The sequence below is a fragment of the Podarcis melisellensis genome (genome assembly GCF_964234715.1).
Source record: "Podarcis melisellensis genome assembly, chromosome: 7".
Classification (NCBI taxonomy): domain Eukaryota; kingdom Metazoa; phylum Chordata; class Lepidosauria; order Squamata; family Lacertidae; genus Podarcis; species Podarcis melisellensis.
The window spans coordinates 48,994,226-49,013,308 of NC_138539.1; the positions used below are offsets into that span (position 1 = coordinate 48,994,226).

At 39.8% G+C, this 19,083-nt stretch overlaps 1 protein-coding gene across 1 annotated transcript in view; it reads left to right on the plus strand.

Annotated features, from left to right (window-relative positions):
* Positions 1 to 12,318: 12,318 nt before the first annotated feature.
* GNAL (G protein subunit alpha L) overlaps positions 12,319 to 19,083 on the plus strand; it is a 169,747-nt gene continuing 162,982 nt past the window's right edge. The window contains exons 1-2 of the mRNA XM_081918106.1: positions 12,319 to 12,417; positions 14,858 to 15,056. Coding sequence (XP_081774232.1) covers positions 14,976 to 15,056 — 81 coding nt within the window. The 5' untranslated portion in view covers positions 12,319 to 12,417; positions 14,858 to 14,975. The remainder of the gene's footprint in view (positions 12,418 to 14,857; positions 15,057 to 19,083) is intronic.

Sequence of the window (19,083 nt, forward strand, 5' to 3'; positions counted from 1 at the left end):
ACTCAGTTTGTCTTGTGGTAGCAGGGCCCTACTCTGGCTGCCATGAAGCTGTCCACACAGCTAGATTTGGGCAGCAGACATTTGACCTTTTCTACTATTTTAACTACAAAGAAGGAAAAACAGAATCTTCTAAAATAACAGAAGCACTGTTAGTGAAGTATAGAAATAAATATTTTGGTTTACTTATGTCCATCTGGTTCTGTAACACACTTGCCACAACTCTGAGTTAACTTTTCTATGTTCTCTGATTCAGTGGTACCTCGGGTTACAGATGCTTCAGGTTACAGACTCCGCTAACCCAGAAATAGTGCTTCAGGTTAAGAACTTTGCTTCAGGATGAGAACAGAAATCATGCTCCGGCGGTGCGGTGGCAGCAGGAGGCCCCATTAGCTAAAGTGGTACTTCAGGTTAAGAACAGTTTCAGGTTAAGAACAGACCTCCAGAACAAATTAAGTTCTTAACCCGAGGTACCACTGTACTTCAGCAACCAAAGTGCATTGTGATAAACATCACACTTGCTTCCAACCACAGGGATCATCTAAGGCAAATTCCTCATTTAGGACAAGAGGTCATTTTGTTCCATGCTTTTCTTGGAAACATTAAATGCTTCTCTATATTATTTATTAAGGTGCAAGATATTTTAAGAATAGAAGGCTGACGTACAGGTAAAGAAAGTCACTGCTCTCCACCTATGGCAGAAATTCATAGTGATGATGCTGTGTGAGCAATTTGTGTTTCATGTTCTTGGCACCAAAACAATGGAACAAGACTGATAAGAGCTTTCTGGGGGGAAACATGATGCTGTATGACTTTACATTGGGACCCTCAGAAATATGAGACACCCAAGGCTGGATTGGTGCTTTAAAAAGCACAAAAGAAGATGGACATCATCAAGCAATTAGAAATTCCATGAATGACTCTTTAAAAGTAAACTAAAAGTGCAGGGGCCCATTCTGGATTATTTGTCTAGTTTGGCCCAAACACTGCAGATTTTTTATTTATTTATTTATTTATTTATTTATTTATTTATTTATTTATTTATTATTTTGGACAACCCCCTCAACCTCTTTCTCATCCATAGATCTCAGGGCAGTTTACAACATAAAAATACAATATAAAAGCACAAAATGCATGATGAAAACAAGAACAAAACAAACGAACCAATAACTCCCCCAAGGGATTGAGCTTGGCAACTTTGGCGTACAAAGTATGTGTTCAAATGCTGAATTACAGCCCCTTCCTCTAATACTATTACATTGCACAAGGTAAAGCTTGACAAGGTCAGATTCAGCCTGTGAATTGGTTTGCCAACTATTGCCTTGGGTAGTTGTAGAGAGTCTGCCCTCTTCTTATTGCTGGGCAAGAGAAGGAAAATAGTGTTTTCTGTTGGTTTATAATGTATTTACTTACTTACTTACTTACTTAATTTACATTTACACGAGCATGCACTGGGGATACATGCTTAGGGGAGCAGGGGAGACCCAGAAAACCTGTGACCCTGCTATGTAATGCATTGAGTTCTCCACCACCAATATAAGAAGGCAGCAATTTTCATTCCAACCTTTGTCACAGTCAGTGTTGTTTCCGTTCTGCTGCAGTTCTGCTTCCTCCAAATACAGTGGTACCTCGGGTTAAGTACTTAATTCGTTCCAGAGGTCCGTTCTTAACCTGAAACTGTTCTTAACCTGAAGCACCACTTTACCTAATGGGGCCTCCTGCTGCCGCACCGCCAGAGCACGATTTCTGTTCTAATCCTGAAGCAAAGTTCTTAACTTGAAGCACTATTTCTGGTTAGCAGAGTCTGTAACCTGAAGCGTATGTAACCTGAAGCATATGTAACCTGAGGTACCACTGTAATACATTATTCATCACACTGTCTGCTGTTTAACATCATTTATGTAATTATTTACATAACTTATGAATTTAATGTAATTAATTACATAATTATTGCATTTCAATGCAAAGGTGAGGTAATTTAAATTGAAGGGTGTCATCAATTGTGTATCATTTACGGACTGAAAACAACAGCAGCAAATGCCAATTGGCTGGAAATCAGATGAATAGGCAAACATCAACAATGTCCACTTCTGACTTTGGGGTAGAATAGGAGTTTTTCTTCAAAGGATGTGTCCTTGATCCACAACAGTAAAAAAAAAAAAAAGAATGCAATAAAAACACAAGAATTCTGCATATTAGCATTTCTTTAGCTATGTGAGAAACCATGCAGCTGAAAAATGAATTTCTTCCAAAACTGAAAGCTGCCTTTGGCAACCAGGAAACAGCGAAACATAAAAATCCCTTTTCAGCAAGGTATTGTGTTCTGTGCAGTAATTCTTATGTACAACACTCAGCAAATCTTTAAGTAGCAATATTTAATCTTTTGCAAAACTGAATAATTTAATAAAATGTAAAGCTAGTTCAAAGATATTTAATTATTCAGTCCAGTTATTTTATACACACACACACACCTTTATACCCAAATGATTTAAAACCATATAATCTAAGCCAATTTCAAAAACTTCAGACATGAATACAGTCACTTTTAACATGTCTTAATTGGGAACTTTCTTTGTTATTTATTATTTTTATTTTAAGCATTTTGGCACTACATTATGAGTCTACAAAGTGGCTTATTAAAAAAACACCACATTCATATGAAAATGTAAATTTCTAAGTCTAGAAGCAGGAACAGCATGAGATGGGAAATACACCATAATGATATTAGTCCTGTTTTGTTAGCTCTTTCTACACTGGCCCTTTTCTCTAGTATTGCCACCCTTTATACATTCACTTTTTACTGAGCAGCCAGACAATGCCATTTTCATCCTGTAGTATTCTAGTATTTTTATTGTTACACTTGTGTGGTTTCTTGGAGAACTGACTGGCTAGAGAGGAGGAGATTGATAGAAATGTTTGCCCTGGCTCTCTAAATTCAAATGGGTCACGAGAGGATGTGTGGGGCATGAAATAGTGTGGCTTTGAAGTTTAAGGGGAAACCTGAACAAAAAGTTGCTTGACATTTCACTTGGAAGGGCTAAGCCCTGCTTTCCTAATGGGCCAGAATATACTGACTTTAATCAGGGAGCAGGAGCAATGAAGAGTGGAAACAATGCAACAAACTAAAATACTAGAAGTCAACAACGGCTATTCATTGTTTGCAGTCATGTTTCAAAAATACCATCTCAGTCAACAATGTATACTAATGACTTGGGGGCTCAGGGAGCTCTAATTCTGTGCATTCCACACATACCTATAAATCTGCCACTGCTAATGATAATGTCTTACTACAGCAGGATTTTTCTCCCTTTGCTTTTGCTGAAATTGTAATTTTATTAAGGCACACATGTATTTTATTTCTTCATACCAATTTTCTTAGCAATGTTAGTGTTTACTTAGTTACCGTATTTTCCGCTCTATAAGACGCACCAGACCACAAGACGCACCTAGTTTTTGGAGGAGGTATTTAACAACCTTTACATATTGCTTGATTATAGTAAAATCTCCAAGCAGTATACAAGAAATAGTAAAATTAATAATAAAAATATTTTAAAAATACAATTAAGCACATTTAAAAATAATTAAAATTTCTTATGAATGAGTATTACGTGGAACCTGTAATAATGCCAGTTCTGCAGATCGAAGCAGTTGAGTGAGCACATGTGACGTTAGCAAATGACACACTTATGGAGGGTAATGCTGAAGCAGTGTCCTCCTTTTCATTGTCTACTTTTATTAGGGGCCTATTCTGAAGGCAAAATAGGAATTTTCAGGCACTTCCAAGATGTTAACTGGACTGTAACCTTCAACAAATAGTACATCGCAGGTGCATCTGCTTCTAAACCAACATGTTTGGTTGGTTTGTATATTGCCTGTAATTCGAAGGAGATTTATGTTCAAATAGTTTCCATGAAGTATGCTTGGTATGGAATCAGACTTTACAAGCTGAATGAGAGTTATACCTGGTATATATACAGTGGAGCAATTTAATGTAAACACTGGAAAAGATTCAGTACCGTACCCCCTTCTCTTCTCACCTCATATTTTAAGTCCTCACATCATGATAGAAGTGAATTAGTTTCTCCGGTTCAATGTGGATTGTCTTAACTTCATGCCAATATTAAATTGAAGAAATATTGTCCAATACTTTTAGGAGAAGCAGAAACTCTGCAGGAAATACTGCCCTCCACCAGCATGAATTCAAATAAAGAAGGCCTTTAATATCTCCTGCTGCATCATTTTTGTGTTTTCTGAATAGGTCTCTGTGACACCAAAGTTTAAGGATTTGAAAATGTAATGGAAAATTGTAAAGTAATAAGGTGGAGTGCCCCATGTGCACATGTGACCACAAGCACATCTGGAATCTTGCACACTGGAATAAACACAGCTGTGTTTATCTGAATGTGTAGGACAGGTATTTATGCGCATGTACAAGGGACTCTTGCATTGCACATTCATACACACCAATGCAAAAGCTTGTCTTTTGAACTCAAGGTGATTGATTCGTTTTTATGATTTAAATTTTTGTGTGCAGTATAAGAAGATTAAAATGAACAATACCTCAACCAATTGTGATAGTCACATTTGTTTATATTTTATGCCCTAACAGATACATGATGTAATGTTGTGTTTCAGGGTGTCACCAGTCCCTAAGTTCCCCTGCAAAACACCCCCCTTAAAAATGACCTTGAGCCAAAGTGATTCATGTCTCCTTTGGTTTTACAAAATATGTTTACAAATTGATATAAGATAATGCAAAGTTCTATTTTAGTAAAACAAAGCATCTATATACATTCAAAGGCCATATGTATGGCATGCACACAGTATCTATATTTGCATTAAATTATATTGCTGTTGTTTTAATGATTATAGATTAGTAATTCTTTCTTGTGGTTGATAAGTGTAAACCGTTTAATTATTATCTACTGATATTTAATTTTACTGTTTACTATTAGATTCTGATGGATTGTTGAATGTTGCTTTGTATGGTAAAGGTAAAGGTAAAGGTACCCCTGCCCGTACGGGCCAGTCTTGCCAGACTCTGGGGTTGTGCGCCCATCTCACTCAAGAGGCCAGGGGCCAGCGCTGTCCGAAGACACTTCCGGGTCACGTGGCCAGCGTGACATCGCTGCTCTGGCGAGCCAGAGCTGCACACGGAAACGCCGTTTACCTTCCCGCTAGAAAGCGGTCCCTATTTATCTACTTGCACCCGAGGGTGCTTTCGAACTGCTAGGTTGGCAGGCGCTGGGACCGAACAACGGGAGCGCACCCCGCCGCGGGGATTCGAACCGCCGACCTTTCGATCGGCAAGCCCTAGGCGCTGAGGCTTTAACCCACAGCGCCACCCGCGTCCCCGCTTTGTATGGTACAAGTTGCTTATTTTAAAGTTATTGTGACTTTTTATATTGGATCAGATTGTTACTATTATTGTTTGATGGTTTCTTGTTTTTTTTCATATGTGTTGGAAGCCACCCAGAGTAGCTGGGGCAACCCAGCCAGATGGGCGGGATATAAATAAAAAAATATATATTATTTTTTACTATTATTTAAAGTATAGTGGCAATGGTACAATTGTTTTCCATACATCTTTTGGGTGTTTTTTTTACATGAATGTAGATACAGATAGGTAGCCGTGTTGGTCTGCCATAGTCAAAACAAAATAAAAAAATTCCTTCCAGTAGCACCTTAAAGACCAACTAAATTAGTTCTTGGTATGAGCTTTCGTGTGCATGCACACTTCTTCAGATACACAGATATGCACATGAAAGCTCATACCAAGAACTAACTTAGTTGGTCTTTAAGGTGCTACTGGAAGGAATTTTTTTATTTTGTTATGAATGTAGATGTTTAGCAAAAGTATCAAGAGGCAGATGCAGAAATGCCTGGTGTTTCTACCTTTTTCATTTTCAGTATTCAAAGGGGATATTGCACAGGAAAAATGAGTAGGTTTCAACTATGCATATAAAAAAGTAAATTTGAGCCAAAGCTAGTCTGTGTTCTTAATAAGGAGTAATCCCAAGCATATGTAGAGTGACTTTCTCTCACTTCACAGTAGTCACACACATCTACTTCCTGGAAATTTCATATCTATGAAAAGTGGTTTTCAGGAAAGTTGAGCTCTGTTTCCCCCCTTTTAGTCATTTAAAGCTCTGCTTAATAGTTACAATTTCCAATACACAATAGCATCAGTAGCTGGGTTTGATGGCCTTGGTGAGCCACCATTGCTCTGAATTAGTAACCCCCCCCCCCCACTGACCACTGGTTTTGACTACAGCAAGTAGATATTTTCTGCTCTTGTCCCTTTAGTAAAACAAGCCTACAACCCTGGAATTAGGTCTGGGCATTATTGGTGTGTACCGTATTCTTAATGATTTTCACACAGCACTCTTTATATGCAGAGTTCCTTACAGTCATGTCTATCTCCTATGAATCTTGCCGACAGGTTTTACTGAAACCTTACTCATCCATTAGCTGCTGTAGTAAGGGAGAAAAGTGTAATAATCAACTCGATTTCAATTACCGTAGATGTTGACATGCATCGCTTGTCCATAGAATAAAATGCTTGACTTTAGTTGGATTATGGCTTGTATAGATTCATAGAACATTTAGGGAATTAAGAATTTGGAGTTGCAAAATGTTAAAAGGCAACAGAATTGTATAAATCTAATGACTTATTCCTGAATCAAAAACATGGCTGAAGAATCTGAGAGTAATGTTGGACAAATTGTTGCAAAAGTTGCATATGCCCAAGAAAGCCAAGAATTACCGTATTTTTCGCTCCATAGGGCGCATCTGACCATAGGGCGCACCTAGTTTTTAGAGGAGGAAGATACGGAAAAAAAATATTCTGAATCAAATGTTGCACTAAACTATTTAAAGCAGCAAAGCGGGCGGCTCCTGTCTGCTTTTCTGCTTTAAATCGAGCCTCAGAGGAGGGTAGGAAAGGGAACCATGGCTTATCTAAGTCCAGTTAATAATGCTGACCCTGACTTATGGCCATCGAGATTAGCCTGGCCGTCTCAGTGGAAATCTGGGGAGGCTGAGGTGGACTTTCCAGTGGTCAAAGTGTGGTTGTGTCTTCCTGCCTGGCATCTATTTCCTGCCCTCTTTCCCCCCTGCACCCCCACACCCTGCTTCGAGGGAAGGAAGCGGAGCCATGGATCCTCTGCTCGCAACTGCAGTGGATTCCCTCCACTTTGAAGCAGGAAAGTGGGAGAGGAGCTGCTTACATGAGTGTAAGCTGCTCCCCTCCCACTTTGCTGCTTCAAAGGGAGCCCGGGAGGAGGGAATCCGCTGCAGCCACGAGCAGCGGAGGATCCGTGGTCCCCTTCCTTCCCTCCTCCGTAGTTGCTTTGAAGCAGGAAAGTGGGAGAGGAGCTGCTTACACGAGTGTAAGCTGCTCCCCTCCCACATTGCCACTTCAAAGGGAGCCCGGGAGGAGGGAATATGCTGCAGCTTCCCCCACCTCCCACAGAAGCCGCGCAGCCCCTTTAAAGAGCGCACGGCTTCTCCTGGCTTTTCTGGGAGGTGGGGGGATTCCCACACCTCGTAGAAAAGCCCACAGGAGCCGCACAGCCTTTAAAGAGGGCGCCACTCTTGGGGGCTTTTCCCCGAGGAGGGAGAAGGGAATGATGCGGCCAGTCAGTCCCTTCTCCCTCCTGGAGAAAAGCCTGCAAGAGCGCACGAAGCTTGTGTGCAGCTCTTGGGGGCTTTCCCCGTCTGCCTCCCCCCTGCATTCGCTCCATAGGACGCACACACATTTCCCCTTGCTTTTTAGGAGGGAAAAAGTGTGTCCTATGGTGCGAAAAATACGGTAATATAGTACCACTGTATATAGTAACAAAGCAACATTATAAAAATGATCAATAAACAGGATACCAAGCATCAAATGTTAAGAAGAATTAAAATATAGTATTAAATTCTCAGTATCAATCCAGTTTTAAACAGCATGGTTTTTTAAAAAAGAAAATGAAGGTAATGTAAATAGAGCAGTACTTTGTAACATGAGAAATATATGCAGTTTTGGCAGGACTTTCCCCACATTTAAATAAGTGAATACTAAAATGCCCCCTGTGACCAATGCTGGCTGGTTGCCCAGTTGTATATGTTCCCAATATGCCCGCTTCCAAAACTCTGAAAATCCTGCAGCCACAAGTCAAGCATTTAATGTCACAGAAAAACTTCACTCCATAACTTTGGGGATAGTTAAGCAAATACCAGAGACCATGAGGCCTGCAGAGATCTAGAAGAGTATGGTCCAACTAAGCAAGCTGTGAACAAATGACTGATACAGCTTTATGACCAGTGTGGGAGAAAAACTGAAGCTGTTCATGATCCTCAAAAAAGGGCAGGGGGATAAAGGAAACATGAGGGGACAAGGGGGCGAGTGTAAAGAGTTGTGCTGTTTGGACCATTAAAGAAGAGAATTGAGATAATGTCTGCAATACAAATTTGAGGTGCAATAATTATTTACCACAAAGAAAGCCTCCTTATACATAGTGGGACTTACTTCTGAGTAAACAAACATAGGATTCAGCTGTTAAACTAATTTAACATTCATGTAATTCCTTTACCCTTTGTCCCTAACAAGAGAGAGGGTGTGTTCCTCAGCACATAATGACTGAGAATTAAGTTCAACGAATGCATGCCAAATTCCCCATTCCATATTAAGGCTAATATAATATGCCGAATGACCTCTTACATCTTTCCCAACAGGCTTCCCTGCTTTCTGGCCCCCCCTGCCACCTTTTTGTTTGTTTGATGATAGAACACCCAACATAATAAAGAATTTTGCTCACTTCATTGATACATTTTATTTGCTCATAATAAAGGTATTGTGCTTTTCTTTCTTTCTTTCTTTCTTTCTTTCTTTCTTTCTTTCTTTCTTTCTTTCTTTCTTTCTTTCTTTCTTTCATCTATCTATCTTTCTTTCTTTTATCCAAAGGTCCAGTTAAACTCAGGGAAGTATTTCGAATTTAAAAAATGCTTGGGATTGTGCTGTAGGAATTACTTTGACCTCAGCCATACATCTGCCTCTCACCCTGAGTATCTATCTGTGTATGTGTGTCTGTTTGCAGGTCAAAAGAAATAACTGTTACAAGTCATAGAACTCGCCCCCTCCCCTGATTATTTTTTGTTGACATCCATGTTTCCCGGGGGGGTGGGGGGTGGGCACAACCATAAGGGATTTAATTTCAATCCTTTCTTCAGCAAGGCAGCATATCTTAAGTATTCCACTATATAGTAGAAAACATTAATAATGAGAGGATACTAGTTAACAGTTTTTAGAAGAACCCTACAGCTGATATTAGGGACGTGGGTGGTGCTGTGGGTTAAACCACAGAGCCTAGGACTTGCCGATCAGAAGGTCGGAAGTTCGAATCCCCACGACGGGGTGAGCTCCCGTTGCTCGGTCCCTGCTCCTGTGAACCTAGCAGTTCGAAAGCACGTCAAAGTGCAAGTAGATAAATAGGTACTGCTCCGGCGGGAAGGTAAACGGTGCTTCCATGCGCTGCTCTGGTTTGCCAGAAGCAGCTTAGCCATGCTGGCCACATGACCTGGTAGCTGTACGCCGGCTCCCTCGGCCAGTAAAGCGAGATGAGCTCTGCAACCCCAGAGTCGTCCACAACTGGATCTAATGGTAAGGGGTCCCTTTCCCTTTTTATAGCTGATGTTATTTCAGAGTCAAGTAGAAGCTGTTATTGCAAAGTGAAGTATTTATATGTTTTTGCATTTTATTTCTATTCTTCCAGGTCATTACAGCCCCAAGAAAATGTTTTGTCACATCGCCAGTCACAGCTGTTAAACTGATATTTTGAGGTTATTGATCTGGAGTTAGTACAGTCCAAGTCATGTGGAATTCTACTCAAAGAGCAACTATCCATTGCCTTTAGACACAATACAATTCCTGGAATACACATTTACCTGCAGCCATATTTTTCTTTGCCAGGTGCTATCTAGTTTGGAAGAAAGCAATTAAGGCTGCAATTCTATACCCACTTACCTGGGAGGAAGTGCGATTCAACTCAGTGGTCCTTGTTTCTGAGTAGACAGATGCATGATTGCATGAAAGTTTTGTTTTTTTCTTAACAAAACCCTGCCATGTTGAGTAATAATAACTGACTGTGCTTTCCTTGATGGGGGGATAACTCATAATGGTGCAGCTGAATCACTACAATCGTCAATGTATTTACAAATTCCAGTCTAGTATCTTGAAGCTAAAATATTTTTATATTGTAGTTCCTTTAATTGTACACTGATTCTGACATTTTAAACTGCATTAAAGGGCATCATCTACAAATGTATCAAATCACTTCTAACAGACTTCGATTTGATAGTCCACTGAGAGAAAACTTGAGAGCATTCAATAGTGTCTCAAAATTTAAGTGGATAATGGACCTGTAGGAGAAGTTGATTTTTAGCATATCAATATGGTATCTAGCATGCCTCATTAATCAAGTAAATCAAATAATAAATTATAGGGAAGACTCTCAGCCTAATTCAATATGATGCAAGACTCTTTAATGACTTTGCTTTAAAGTTAGACCTGTTGAAAAAGCTCTGAAATGGGGAACTACTTGTTGAGATATATTATGGATTTCTAGATTAATGTATAAGTAAGAACACGGTGGTATATTATTAGTAACTTACTGGATAATTTTCAGTGGATTTAAAAGTTTATGGAAAATGCTGACTCCAATATCCTGAAGCTGATGTGTTGCGCCATGCCCCCATGGCAGCCATTTTGTCATTGGGGCTCACAACACTCAAAATTTCACATGTCCACGGATCCAAAAAGGTTAGAAACCCTTGTGCTATGCCATACATCTACTAAAGAGCACAAAAATCCTTCAGTAGGAGACTTTCTAGGAACACTCCTGAGCCTCAAATATATACAAATGGCAAACCATTTGGCCTTAAACCCCTAGCCTAGTACAATCAGATAAGATGCAAGCAGAGGATTGGAAAACCATCATCAGCATTTATCATAATAAATTGGGGTTCACTCTACTTCCCCTGCCAGGTCACCAGCATTTATCATAATAGTGGAACCAGGGGAAACAGCTGTGTAGGAAGCCACTCCCCCCCCACCTGCACCCCACAAATGCATTTATTCTTTATTGACAACTAATTTCAGGTTCAAAAACTTTACTTCAAATTATCTCCATCTGTTTAAGGCAGTTACCATTTCCAACAAGGGCTTGAGTTAGTCTACTACCTTTATTTATTCGAAAGAAAGACGATTTCCCCTGAAAAAGAACTCAACTCAAAGCACATCAAGAATACAGGGCAAAAAACTGCTCAGCTGTTTTTGTTGCTGCTTGTGTATTTGTTTCAGCACTTTTGATCTCTTTTGTTCTTAGATGCTTAGAAAGTTGAGGTAATTTTAATTTTTGTATTTTAGCTTTTGTATGTTTTAAATTATGGGTTTTTCTTGATTTTATAGTTTTATCTTTTTGTAAACCGCTTTGAGGGTTGTTGTTTTAAACAATCAAGTAAGTGTATAAATTTTATGAAATAAATAAAATAAATGAATAGTTTTTCCAGTTTTGCAGTATCACTATATTCTTGCTAGTATCCTTTTCGCTGTATAAGCAGCTCAGTAGTAATGTTGGACAAATAGAAAGTAGATAGTTACCTAAGCCAATGACCTAGTGTTTGGTTGTCATTTGAAGATGGCAATCCAAGTGAAGTAAACCTGGTAAAGTTGCTATGATTCCCCTTCTGCCTTATTCCCAATGTAGACCTCACTCACCAGCTTGTTTCTGAGGTAGATCTTCACTCCCCACTTGCTTCCGAGGTAGATCTTCTCTCACTCCTTCTTCCCTGGCGGGAGGCACCATTTTATGCTTCGCTTCAAGCACCAAAATGTCTTGGGCCAGGCCTGTACTATACTATACATAAAAGTTATCCAGTCTCACCTAAGCTTTGTTGAATTTTTGTTCAGTTCCCAACTTTGTTGGATACCTCATGTTTGCATTACACCTTGCCATGTGATAGTGGCTATTCCCATTGCAGCTAGAGAACACTGTTTATGACGGTATGTTAACACGCTGCCGTTTGTGTCCTCCATGATAAGCCCCTACAGGCACTTGCAAGTCTTGCGATGAATTTAAACATTCCCCTCACAGACCTTTTAATGTTTGTATGAACACACACACCTATACCCAAGTGGTGAAAGAGAAGGAAGCTGACAGACATCAGCAGCTGAATATTTTCGCAGTGTGCAATTTGTTATTCACCACAGGGCTGCCATTCCCTCCCTTCTGAAGGCTCCCTACTTTCCCCTAGCCAAGTTGCTAAGCAACAGCTTGAGTCAACAATTGCCAACTGGGCTAGTGAAATGAAAGATTGGGGGGAGAAAAAGGACTCTGAAGGAGAAGGTTCCAACTTGTGAAGAGAATGATCCCGAAGCCTCAAGTAAAATACTTCAGAGAAAATGTGTGAGAGAATCTGGACTCCTGAGCCCGGACAGAGCTAGAGTAACATAAATTTAGGAGTATTTGACAGGCCCTCTCAGAGGCCCAGAGAGGCCTGACCCATTTTCAGCTTTTGTGGCCCCTAGCCACCACAAAAAATTAAAATTATGACACTCAATAACAAAATAAGGCACACACAAAAAAGAGTGTGGTTTGTTTACATAATCAGTTGTTCTGAGAGGAATATTAATCACCTATTACTGGGCCCTGTGTATTAGTATTTATGAACATAAAAACCTCTTGTGTTTTTATACTGCAAACCACTCTGTGATTCTCAAATGAACGGTGGTATATAAATTCAATATATAGGATGGTGATGATGGTGGTGATGATTGGACCAAATCTACATAAATGGACAAAAAAAAGTCTTTTGCCAAATTACACCTCTAATTTACTTCAATCTGCAGCTCTGTGCTTTAAGAGAGTGTCACATTTGGGCTCAATGCACAAGTTATGAAATTTATCAAATGCCAACTAATTAACAAGTGTCTAAATCTGAGGTTTCCTTTGAGCTTCAGGCCCAGGAAAAGGACTTCTAACTGATTAACTGATGATATATTGAAATTCAAAAGTTAATGCTAAATATGTTATATCTAAACCATGCTTGGCTTCTTCTTTTTGCAAACTGTTATAAACCAAACTCATTTTTCTTTACACTGTTTTGTTCCCTGTTTTTGGTGAAGCTTGTTGCTAAGGCTCTTGCACATCCTGAACATGGTTCAGTGGTAGATTCCACCCAGGGAGAATCTGTTAAAATTATATTAACCAGAGGAGTAGAGCAGAATTCTAACCCCATTAAAAGTAACCCCAAAGCTGATTCTGGAATACACTGGGTGTTGGGATTCAGACCCATTGTAGGTGCTAAACCTTGAGTCCAAGAGATGTTAGGCAAATTTTTTGTCTCCCTGATTTTCAAGGATCAGATCTGATGCAGAAGATAGAAAACTACCATTTTGCACAAATGGCACATCTGTGTTACATTTTCTCCTGCTTGCATTTGGTGCTGATGTGCAGTCTTATACAGCTCTGACCTGAAGGCTTGGGAAAAGCTAACAAAAGACCAAAGGGGGATGCAGTTACTGCTGTCTTCGCTGTCCTTCCACAGTTCCCTACAGCTGCTACTGGGCTCTGGTTATGGGGCAGATCTTTGTCTTGAGTTTGATGGTAAAAGTTCACTCCTAATTCAAAAAGCCTAATCACAGTAAGAGTGAGCCCTAGAGTTGCAGTTCAGGTCTAAGTCCTACACCTGCCACTAGCTAGCCTTCCTGCTGCTCCTGCAGTTCCTTTGAAACAAACAAAGCACCCACAGAATATATTTCCCTTCAAGAAGGGATGGTCTGAGAAAGCTACAGTCCCATATTCCCTAGCATGACAGCCAGAGAGCATGGGATTTGTAATTTCTGCTGTACTATTACCAGTTCTATTTGAGAGACCAAATGAGCTACAAATTTCATGTCCTGGTAGGAAATTACACTCTCAGGATTACCATTTCCAGTTAACAAGAGATTCAGCAATACCTTCGCTAACCTTAACGCACCCTTATTGACACTCGATAATCCCTCTTCTTAAAGGAAATGGGTTTTCACTACAGGAGAGTAAGATAAAAAGGAGAGGGATCCACTTGTTTTTTCAGCTCTTCTTTTGATCACTTATACACAAGCGCTCAAACACTCGCAATGAAAGCTCACAAAAACTTAGCTGAAATTGGGTCAAGACAAGATAATTTATAGGGATCATTTGATGCTTTCAGTGAACCATGTCAGATTCTTGAAAAATGTCTTGCCTGGGGTATTCTCAAGGAAGGTTGTGACTGGATCAGGAATGGATTTTACCTCTTTAAAGTTAAGTGCTCGATTTTCTAAAACCAAAACAGGGAAGTGTTATATAGCACTTTCAGTCATATAAACTTAATCCATGTACCAAAGAGCCAAAACTCTATGAAGATAAAACTAATGTGTGGGTGTGAGGAACAGCAGCATAACTTAATAGTTTATCCTCCAAGATAATGACTCTCATGCTTTTCTGTTTCCCTACACAGCACCTAGGCCAAATGGTCCATTACTGAAGTAGCAACCACAACAAACATAGACCTTCCATCTGTTACAGTACTTACATTTGAAAACTGAAATAACTGTAGTGTAATTCAAAACAAAGTGTTCAGTTAATGTTTAAAAGTGCTTTGTGGGTGACAGTTGTTTCCAAGAATGACACATCTACCCCATGCCAAACTTCCTTGCACTTCGATGCAACAACATTTATATTGGTGCTCTGTAAACAATAACAATAACAAATGGAAATTCTGCTGACCATTTAAAATGTTAACAGTCTAGGCTACTGTATACATGATTTATGTTCTCCTATCATGTGTCCATTACTTGCAGGGAGCCAGAAGCAGTTCCAGATTTTTATTTTTAAAAAGAAACCAAAATCAGAAACAGGAAAGCTTATCCATCCAATTTTTCTACATTCAGATGCTCTTCTGAGCTCACCTCAAGCTGAATGGAAAGGAGCTGTGTAAACATTGTCTCATCGGATTACTGTACAACTTTACCATTTTGTAGTACACCAAACTTCCAACAAGTAAGTTGCATTTCATCTCTAAATGCTGGTGACATACAGGTTTTCAAAATGGCCCTGGTAGCTTCTGAAAATCATGCCGAAACACTATTCAAAACCTGCAGCCTCCCTGTGTTTTGAGTATCCCTTAGGGAAAATTAAATTCACACAAGTACATCTGCATGTTGGAATGTGGGTTAGGTGAATTTACACAGAATTGGGTTGTTTTCAGATTAAGGTAAAGGTAAAGGTACCCCTGCCCGTACGGGCCAGTCTTGCCAGACTCTGGGGTTGTGCGCCCATCTCACTCAAGAGGCCAGGGGCCAGCGCTGTCCGAAGACACTTCCGGGTCACGTGGCCAGCGTGACATCGCTGCTCTGGCGAGCCAGAGCTGCACACGGAAACGCCGTTTACCTTCCCACTGGTAAGCGGTCCCTATTTATCTACTTGCACCCGAGGGTGCTTTCGAACTGCTAGGTTGGCAGGCGCTGGGACCGAGCAGCGGGAGCGCACCCCGCCGCGGGGATTCGAACCGCCGACCTTTCGATCGGCAAGTCCTAGGCGCTGAGGCTTTTACCCACAGCGCCACCCGCGTCCCTGTTTTCAGATTACCTGTTTATTTGTTGTTCCTCCTGATTTGTTTGCAGGGAAATTCAACGACATTGAAAATGCATTCTGATTTGTTTTCAGGGATGGTTTTACATGAAACTGTAATGGAAATGCAGAATAACTTTGTATTGTGAGGAGTTTGTGCTGTACATGCCCTAGAACACTTTAATTAGCCAGCTGCATTTGTTATCTTTTTAAGATACCAGCTGATAAGTGGCTAATTTCTTGCTTAGTCACTGGCAGCTCTTAGGAGGGTTTCATAGCACTGGTGCCTAGTTTATGTTCATAAGATGTGAAAGGAGCTTGGAAATTCTACTCTGCAAACTTCAGCACAGAAGGTGCTATATTCTGGCCATTACAGGTGTTTGTCCATTGTTGCTTTTGAGAGAGATGTAAACTGTCTGTCTTTTGCTTTTAATTTGCTATTTGGTCCTTGTTTGTTTGTGGTTTTTCTCATCCTGCCCGTATATAAATCTGTCTATCAAGGATTAAAGTGTGCTCTTTATCTTGTCTGAATTAAAGCAAAAACAAAAAACTCTTCTCTCAGCAGAACACAAGCAAATGTTATTCCACACTTTCCAATGCATTTTCTTATCACAAAAAGAGCAGAACTTTCATGTAAGAGCTCCCAATCAACTTCAATTGCAGAAACTTCATTTGCTGATATGTGATTGAATCATACCTGCAAACAGTGACAATCTGGAAATGCTCTTGGTCACGTGTCAAAATGACAGTGAGCTATATGCTTGCAGACTCATTCCCTCTTTTACCGCACCTTTGCCCTATAGCAATCTTGTTATATGAAATAGTCCTTGAACTTGCTTTTCCCCTAACTTTTGAGAGAGATGGATTATTTCTGAGAAATTATACCTACAGTCAGTGCTTTTTTCTTAGAAAAATAGGTGCTGGTACTGACCGTGATGTTGTTACATTAAGTGCCACACTTTTTAACAACCAAAAAAGAGACGCCGGTACTCCATACAGTGGAATTTCCAAAAGAGGGCTAAAGTATACCTCCACCTCCTCTATTTCCCTTCCCTCTATTTCCTGTTGTTGGGGAAAGGGGGTGGTTTCCAACTGAAATGGGAACATTCTGCATCTGCTATCAACCATAGACTTAATTGATTCAAAGTCAGACACTCTTCCCCATTCCTGTCTCACTTCTTTTTCTGTATACGTACACACAGTTGTTACCAGCCTTCTGCAAGCACACAGGTCTTTGCCAAGCAATTTTCATGTGTATTTTAGTTTCTTTTTTATTTTAATTTATGAAGTTACATACCTATTATGCACTCAAGTCCCCTGAGTATGTAAAAAAACAAACAAACCCTTGTGTAGTCCTATTTCATTTCATTGAACCCTTTTGTGTAATCCCATTTCATCGGCAGTACACCGATAATGTACTTGTGTGGTTGAATGCCTGTTAGAGAGAATAGACATAATAGGGACTGTAAACCTACATAATTTTTTTTTGTGCTTGTTTCCTCCACAAACATCTTTCAGTAAGGCATGTGTTGTAGTTCCAACTTTATATTCTCAGAGTTGCTGTTCAACTCAAGAAACAACTTGTGTACAGATTGCAAGATTCTTACACATGCTGAAGCTTTCCAGATGTGTACATTCCATTCTGAATCATATAAAAATGGTCTGTTTCATATTCAGGAAATTAGTTCTCAATTAACAGATCACTAATGAATCCAATCTCTAGTTGTCATGTCTTCACACACAAGTGCAACTTTTAAAAAAGGATCAGAACTGGCCTGAATAATTATCCAGATTTGGGCTCCTGAAAGGTTCCCATGCAGTCTTGGGCTTCCATGGTGCTGCAGCTGAAGAGGAAGCAGTCAAGGATGAGAGGCAGGGGTGTGCTCCCCACTCTCAACAGCATTCCCAGCTGCTCTACCCTTGGATTGCAGATTTAGATGGCTGGAAGGAGTGTGAATTGGAGAGGGTGCCAAGGTCTGGACGAAATGACATTTGGCTCCCCACATCTGCACTAAATAGTAGTCCCTACTGAACACACTGAGAACTGAGACATCTGAGTAAAGATGTAATGGATTGCACTGTAATACTGTTTATTCAGAATTAATCCCCATTGAAATGTGGGGATTACCATCCATGAAGGTGGTTTAAATATTTACTTAAGTACACTTACTGTACTTCAAAGTGTGTCCATTTGAAATTAATGAGATTTCCTTGCTTTTTATGGAAGCTAATGTCAGGTGCACTACCCACTAATGATATCCTTTGTATAAAGGGATAAATGCAGCACAGATGTCTGGGGCTTGATCAATGTAGGAAGTTGAGTGAGAAATAGTAACGGGGTCTACTGAAATGGGTTTCCTGCCACTACCTTTCCTCAGTTTGAGCCAAACAGGCATATTATCTTACCCACCACTTCTGTTATCATTTGTAGGTCCCCTGTACTGTTAGAAAGTCCAGGAAGAGATCTTTTCACGTTTTTACTGATTGGCCATGGTGGGCAACTTTTGTACTTTCTTCAGGACACTGTTCTGGAGAGGGAGAAATTAATTTGCCTGATCTATGCTGTCACAACTATTGGTTCCAACTTCTGAGTTCAGTGAATGTTGCCCACCAGTTCAATGGGAGAAGGGAGCCCTACTTAAATGATAATAGATGGCCCATTGGGAAGCATCCAGCTTCTCCTTGTGGTGCAGGAAGGCTTGGCCAAATAGAATGGCTAGAATTGAGCTGAAGACTCAGGTGTATTGTGGCAGGACAGTCAAGCCAACCTCACAGGAATTGCAAGTTGTCACACAGCTCTTCTCATTACTAGGATAGTTGTTGTTATGGTTCAAGTTATTATTTTGTTTTATTTTATTTAAGGTTTTATTAATTGGGAAAAGAAGGGGATACCAATATTTGAAGAATGGGCAGTTATAAACAAGGCAGGACAATAATAGTAGAATTAAAATATAAGCATATATGTATATATACACATAAACATATACATATACAATATATGCATATAAAAGATCACATACAGATCGTTACAATAAAAAGATCACAGCACCAGCCCTTTCCTTAAATGTAAGTGGTCCTAATAGAGAATAAATTCCAAAGGGCTGACTGAGCAAGCTGCTGATTCTGTAGGTTCACCCTATATGTATTTAAAAACAGTCATAAAAACAGGAAGAATAAAATTAAAAAATAATAAAATAAGAATCATGATGATAATAGAAATCTTAAAAAGAATGAATGGTGTAAAATATATTCCATAGGGCCATATAAGGGTCATATTTCTACTATTTATACCCAATATTCATAAATGTTGCAAAAAAACCAACCCTCATATTTAGTGGAACTGTGCCAGCCATGAGATTGTTTGGTCATATAAATCACAAATGGCTCCCAAGCAGAGGTAAAGTCAGAGGAGCTGAAGATGTGCAGGCAGGCGCTGTGTAAGACCTTCCTATGTAAG